General features: G+C 39.0%; 1 protein-coding gene across 1 annotated transcript; it reads left to right on the top strand.

Moving 5' to 3' along the window:
- Positions 1-5,931: 5,931 nt before the first annotated feature.
- Positions 5,932-7,151, top strand: LOC6534189 (protein terminus). The gene has a single exon (XM_002094836.4). The coding sequence runs from the start codon at positions 5,962-5,964 to the stop codon at positions 7,096-7,098; it is 1,137 nt and encodes a 378-aa protein (XP_002094872.1). The 5' UTR covers positions 5,932-5,961; the 3' UTR covers positions 7,099-7,151.
- Positions 7,152-7,270: the final 119 nt, after the last annotated feature.

Genomic DNA, 7,270 nt, shown 5'->3' with positions numbered 1-7,270 from the left:
TCAGGCATTTTTCTTGGAAATTTTATGCAAAAACAATTTATTACCGAGCAGCAAAAACCCAGATCTAAGCCGAGACATACTAGTATTGTTTCCTATGGCTGCAGCCTCTGTTGCTGCCCCAGCTGCACTTATCGCCTTATGCGATGCCATTTTGTGGCCCACAAAGCGGCGGTACGAGCAGTATCTACACAGGGAGAAATTACTTACATTAGTGTTATAAATGCAGATTATTTTGAATAGATTTCTAACAGATGGGGTAGTTTCTTATTTTATTTCATTATGAAAGTTAACGTATTCCCCTTTGAAATCTGTATCAACTGGTTAGCTCTCATGGCGTTTGAGATCTCGTCTTTTATACGGACGGACAGACAAACGGACAAACGGACAGGCTTATTGACTTCGTTAGTGATCCTAATCAAGAATAGCTTAACAATACCTGTAACTTACATTCTTCGAATAACATATGAAACAAAAAGTTTTGCAATTACTTCCGGTGCATTGAGCGAAAAGATATGCGATTGCATTTGGATACGATTAAATTATTACATTTCGCCTTTTGCTGTATGCCTTTATAGCCGAAGATTGATTGCGTTTGCCAAGTGTTTGAAAGGATACGAGCTATGGGAAGCAATTTCACTTGGCTCACATGACAACAGGCGCAATATTCAGCCCCGAACAGCCGCAATGTTTCTCAATCTCTTTGATTGAAGAGCTTCTGTACAATCGGGGAATTATGGTGCAAAATAATGGAATGCAGTAAGGGTGAAAGTATGATGTTTGCCATTTCAATTATGTAATTAATGTAATGGAATTGCAAATCTTAATGCACAGATAAGCAATTATAATAGCAAATAATTTCCCTCTTCAAATAAGTGAATAGGATAAATTGATGTTTAAATGCATTGCATTTTAATTCTATACTAAGAATGCTGAGCAGGTAATATTTAATTGAATGCATTTCCTTGTACCATTGTCACATGTATTTGCTTTGAAAAGGAAAGCTTGCAATTTTGCATGTGAAAGTATGTCATTAAATAAAAACAGGAGTCCACAATTAAGGATTTTCAAATAAAGTTGCATTTTATCACACGTATAAATCGAATAAATTAAAGGATGTATTTTTTAGAAGTATTTTAATGAATTCAGATGTATTTTAATGATTGAAGCTACGAATATATTTCAGAAATATTTTTATGATTAAAGCTACAAATATATTTCAGAAATATTTTAATGATTAAAGCTAACATGATTGGGACAATTTACGATGAAATTCATTCGATGCACATACTTTCAAGAGCCGACTTAAGACTTTAGACTTGTGGCACTTGCAACCGCACTGAAGTTGGAAAACTCATCGCCTCCGACACGCCACTGATTGTTCTTTGGCAAAATCCTGCGAAAAGCCTCATCTAGCAAAGCCGTATGCTTCCAAGAGCTCTTCGCCGGACAGAAACAACAAAACTTTCACACGAGCCAAGGATTTTTGAGCGGGGATTCCGATTCCGGGGGCGAAAAGAGGACTTTTTGCGGAGCAAAGTTGACGGCTTTGCAGGCCGTTAAGCGGAGGAGCTGCATTCTCTGGACAAAGCTGTGTGTCCTGCGTGTGTATGGTGTGTACACTTGGCATTAACATAATTCATATTTTGTATGTATTTGCATAATAATAAAGCTGCTGATGTGCCATAATCAGGAGCAGAATCCGCACAGAAGCGTCTTTTCTCCTCTGGCCTTTTGCCTGCCACGTCCAGTGAATTCCCAACCTCCCAGTTTCAGTTTCAGTTCCAGTTCCACGTCCAAGTCCACGTCCTGCTCCACCACCACCCACCCACTCCCGACGCTGCTGTTGACAAATGGAACACAATCGACCACACCCACAACATCCGAAATCCAGCCAGTGATGGCAATCCTCTAAATCTTTGAAATTAATTATAAGTTTCTTCAGCAGTTCTGCCTTAGCACATTTTCCATCTGCCTTTGATTATTTTATATTTATAAATATATTTAAGATCCTTTTTTTGAGTTTAAACGCAAAGCTCTATTAATAGATAAATATATAAATGCCTGGATACAGCTGGTTGCATATTTTAAACAAAACAATTTAGTTAAACCAGCTCCAAATGGCACAATAACTACAAATTGCCATCCCTGTCAGCTGTAGAGATTTGAACGAGAAAAGAAACAGACACACATGAGCTTTCTCCCAAGAAGTGGGTCGTGAAAGTGGGTGAAAGTGGGCGGTAGTGGGGGGAGTGGCACCCCGCCCGCATAAATGCATGAATACTTATGGATACTTCGCAGCGCATCACAAACTACTGCTGTTGGACTTTCTGGTGGGCGGTCGCAGGCGGAATTGTCATGTTTCCCGCTTGTATTGCACTGACATCTGCAGGACATAATTCGTTGACACACACACAAACACACACTCAACACACAACACACTGATGCACACACACAATGCGAAGAACAACATTTATTTGTGCGCTTGTGTCTACATATACAAATTCTGAGCGGACTTTGCTGGTCGGGTATCCTTTTTTCCGGTTTGCTTGTGTCGAAACTACACTAAATACACGCTTAATGCAAAGAGCTTCAAAGAGAAATTGCTGAGAACTCGAAATGCAAACACAAGTTCAAGTGCATTTATCGTTTAATACCCCGTACAAAATGAATGCTGGAAATGCTGTACTCGGCAGCATAACTATAAACTACTTTTGTACTTTCCATGTAAATGTGATTCCATTCAAAACCAATAATACACAAAAAAGTGCAAAAAACGCTGTTTACTTATGCAATATGTTTCGTTTATTGGTACTAAATGCACCAAATGTATTGATACCTACATCCTGTGAAGTCCTTTATCTTTATATGCCTTGTAAACAATAATCGCCAACTTTCATAGTTGCTAGAGATAATAATATTCAATATTATTACATAAACTGTATATATTTATTATAAATATAGCTCGACAATCAACGATTTGCCTGCCATGGAAACCCATTGAGCACACTTTAAAACATTCGGCAATGAAAAGCGCTGAAGGAAAAACAACCAGTCACGTGTACTCTGCCCACCCAGGCCCAATAATTTATTAATTTTTCCCACGGGCATTCAGCCCCTTCCATTTGCCTGTATACGTTTTGCACGTGTCCTGGGTGGCCAGGACATGCTGATTCCCCTGCTCGACGAAGCGTTAAAATGCCACCATTAAAAATCAATGTTTAAAGATTTATGAGCTCCACAAAGTGTTAATTACCAGGTAAGAGCAAGGTTAAGGCAAATGGCAAAAGCAAAAGGAAAAGCGACTGGAAAAACTGAAGCAGAGGCTGAGCCCAAAAAGGAAAAGTCCTTGCACGACAACGTGTGCTCAAACATAAGAGCGAATAAGCCGAAAAGCAACCAACTTGACCTGTGGCCTTTAACTTCTTATTTATACAGCCTTTTGCGTATATCTGTTTGTGGGAAAAGTGGAAAAATAAATTGAAACATTTTCGTCGCTGCACTCGTATAGTTTTTCATCCAAAAGCTATTAATATCCATCAATAATTCAGTAATTGATGGTTGATACATGAAGAGTCAACTTAAACGGGTCAGCTCAAACGAAAACTGTTTGCGTTCAAATAGAACTAATAAAAAGTTGATACATAATTAAGCACATTGATTGATGTGACATGGGTTAGAAGGTCAATCGTGTTCAAATTTTAAAGCACGAAAATGTAAATTCTAAACTAAAACGTTAGAAAAATACAAGGAGCAAAGATTCTGACATTTTTAACTTACGACACATAAACTATTTAGGTTTCCATGGGATGTGATTAAACAAGAAATAATTCTTTGATTAAAACTGATTCAAAGTGATATTCCTAACGCAGAGCTAAGCGTGAAAATGTGATAAAAAGCTTGGCTAGGCACCTGAAGGGTATATCTTCTAATCCACTTTAAAAAACCGCCCCAAGGTGCAAATAAAAACATAAATGTAGAATGTCAAAGTACCCTTTTCGAATAGAATACCCGTAGCAGTCAGTACAGAGAAAACCCGCGAAAAACTTTACTTTTAATCAGACCAAAACAAAAGGAGCGAAAATAAAAGCAAACGAAATAGCTGGAAAAACAGGCGTCAGGATGCCAGGACACCAAAGAACAAAAATAACGATACAAAATGCGAAGCCGAAAAGTAACAGAAAATGGGGAAAGACGAGCGCTCATAATTCCACGGCCAAGAGGAAAACTCAACGACAGCGGCAAAGGAGTGAAATAGGAAAATCAACAACCGAAATACGTAAAAAGATGCCAGGCAGCAGTTTTCCGTTACTTTTACTGTCGGCGTTTCTGTTTGTTTCTATTTTCATGCACATTTTTTTACTCTATTTCCATTTTTTGTAGTTCACCCACATAAGCTGCGATGGCGAAGGGACACGTGAGGTTTCCCAGCGACACAAGTACGAAATATGTGGGCATAATATACATACGAGTATTGTAGCAATATGTATGTATGTAGTATGTGTGCGCACGGCTGTGTGCGTGTGAAGGACGAACGAAACGCAACGCCTCAAATATGCTTCAACTACTAAAGAAGCCATAAAGCAACAGCCATCACCCTTCAGCCAGCAGTCAAACGGGCCACCGCAGGAATAAGCCTGTGACGCTCCATCGCTCCATCGCCCAAGTGAACTTCCTTGGCCACCCGGCCTGGGAACACATTTTCCAGGACACGACTCGAACCGGGCTCGACTTCAACCAACAACCCGTTCGTGTTGCAGGGGAACGCCTTAAACCATAATGGGGATGTTAAAAAGTCGGTTGCAAAGAATCCTGGACAGGAAAATAGGGATTTCAGTGAATTTCCTTTATGCTCACTAAATGGTACAAAGTATTTAAGGTGTATGTTTTGTGAGATAATATTAAAATGTTCGCTATAGAAAATATAGTATCAGTTTTATATTATATTTATTTTTTTGCCCTTCCAGTTAGGTCACAAACATAAGTGTAGCATTTCTCAATATTATTAATATTGTATAATATTAGATTTCTTAATTTTCTACCTAGAATTGTACAAGTACCAACTTTTTTTCAAATTTAGAGTTTTCTCTTGTTGTTAGAAATATAGTCATTTAAAAACATAAGCCATTTCTACATGCTATTTATAGATAAATGTAAGTTACATTGTTTCTACGTAAATTTGTTTCATACCAGTTAGCATTTGGTCGTGTAACCTTTGCCTTTTTTGTGGCAAAGAACTTGGGCTGTATGGGAACATGGTCCTTATGAGAACTAGGTCTTAATGGGAAATTGGTCTTTATGGGAATCAAAAAAAGTGGTAATATTTATGGTCACAAGTATTGATGGGAATTGTCCTCTGCGGATAATATACCTCTTCGTGCAAATACTTTAGATATGTAAAATAGAAAATATAAAACGGGATAATATACCTCTTCGTGCAAATACTTTAGTATGTAAAAAAGAAAATATAAAACTTGGCAAAATGGTGAAATGTAAAACTATGTCGCCTTGCTTTTAAATAAGATAGCTCAACTATGGGGAATAGAAAAATAAGATTCTTGAGCCATTTCAGATCGTTAAAGGGAACACAATGCTGGAATTTTTATAGGGCTTATTAGGAGGGCCCAATTATAGTCTAACACCCAAAAAGTACTAAACACTTGAATTTTGTACAAATTTGCACCTGAAATGCCTCAGCTCTCTGTGAAATACTATTTATAATCCTTTAAGGTAATAAGGTAATAAGTTTGTTATTCCCAATTTTTCGACTTACAGAGAGACTCACCCGAAAGCTGATATACCTGCACAACAGATATCTACCTGTTCAAAAGCAGCTGGTTCAGATATGTACACCTATATATACTACCTACACCTGCAGATTCTTGCTACCTAGGAACCATCGAAATCTTAACTTCTATATAAAAACACTTGATCGAATCACCCAGCATCAGAAAGTTTTTGAAGATGGCCCGTCGCACACAATCGCGCTATATCTTTGACATCGAGGATAACTACCGAGTTTTCCGCCATCAGTTCTTCGTCAACGGGGCAAGGAGAGCGGATTGCACCACATGCGAAAATCGAGTGCCATCCAGCGAACCATACCATCACCACTGGCGAAATGACATCGAGAACAACAGAAGCCATTGCATTCAAATTGGTTCCAAGGAAAAGGACATCCTGAATAGAATCGAGGACCAGGCCATCGAGGAGTTTATCCTGTGTGATGGAAGCATTCCCCCAAGGACCAACGACTTTCTTCTGGAAGCTGGAATGGATGCAGTTCCGCAACTGCTGCGATTTTTAAGTTATGGCACCGAAAAACTGGAGGCCACAGTTGGATTCTATGTGGATGTGAAGAAGGAGCGAATGTACTACGAAAGCAGTCCGTTGAATATCGAAAACCATTTGGATATTGGCGAGGCGGTGGACATGATATTCTCCATGCTGCTGGAGAAGATCAGCAACTATGTGCTGCTCCATCAAAGGGTGCCACTGGAGGCGTGTGTCATCAGAAGGATGAAGGTGACGGTCAAGAGATTTTGCGTCTCATCCAAAAGCAATTCCTGCAAACTGCCTTTGCAATACCGTGTGAAAAACGCAACAGAAGTTAACGGAAAAGGAAGTTTTAAATATTCCACCGATTTGGCAAAACTTTCTGAAACTTATATCAATAACAAGGATAAAAATCAACATATTCCGGCTACGCTAAAAATAAACCTGTACACTTTTCGGGTCTGCAGAACCTCCAAGGAACTATATGCGGTGCCGTATTTGCTCCGTGGCGATGATGTCGAAAACACGCCCACCTTCATCATTCAAACGGACGTGGTTGGTGACTTTCAGGGCTTGCTGGAGATCCGAAATATTAGAAAGTTCCTGCGGGTGGACACCCAGGATCGGGTTTTCGAGTGCCGCCAGTGCCAATCCCACTTTGTGGACCGGGTGCATTTGGCCCTCCACAAACAGATATCCTGTGGCAGGAACTTTATGGTGTGGCACATGGACAAGGACGCCATCGAGTTGCACGAGAACTGTTTGCCTCTGCCAAAGGAGTACTTCAAATATGAATGGGTCGGATTGGCAGGCAAGAGCATTTAATGTAATTTTAGAATATGATTTAATATACAACATAATAAATTATTCAAAATAGATCAAATGTTCTTAATTCTAATTTTTGGGATAATTGTTCAATTTCAAAAAATATTTTTTCGACTGATATTTCGAAATGTTTAGTATATTTCAGTCATAACATATTGGTATATTTATGTTC

Source organism: Drosophila yakuba, chromosome 3L, assembly GCF_016746365.2.
Source record: "Drosophila yakuba strain Tai18E2 chromosome 3L, Prin_Dyak_Tai18E2_2.1, whole genome shotgun sequence".
Lineage (NCBI taxonomy): Eukaryota > Metazoa > Arthropoda > Insecta > Diptera > Drosophilidae > Drosophila > Drosophila yakuba.
Note: the sequence above shows the minus strand (reverse complement) of the source record. Positions and strands in the feature narration are given on the sequence as shown.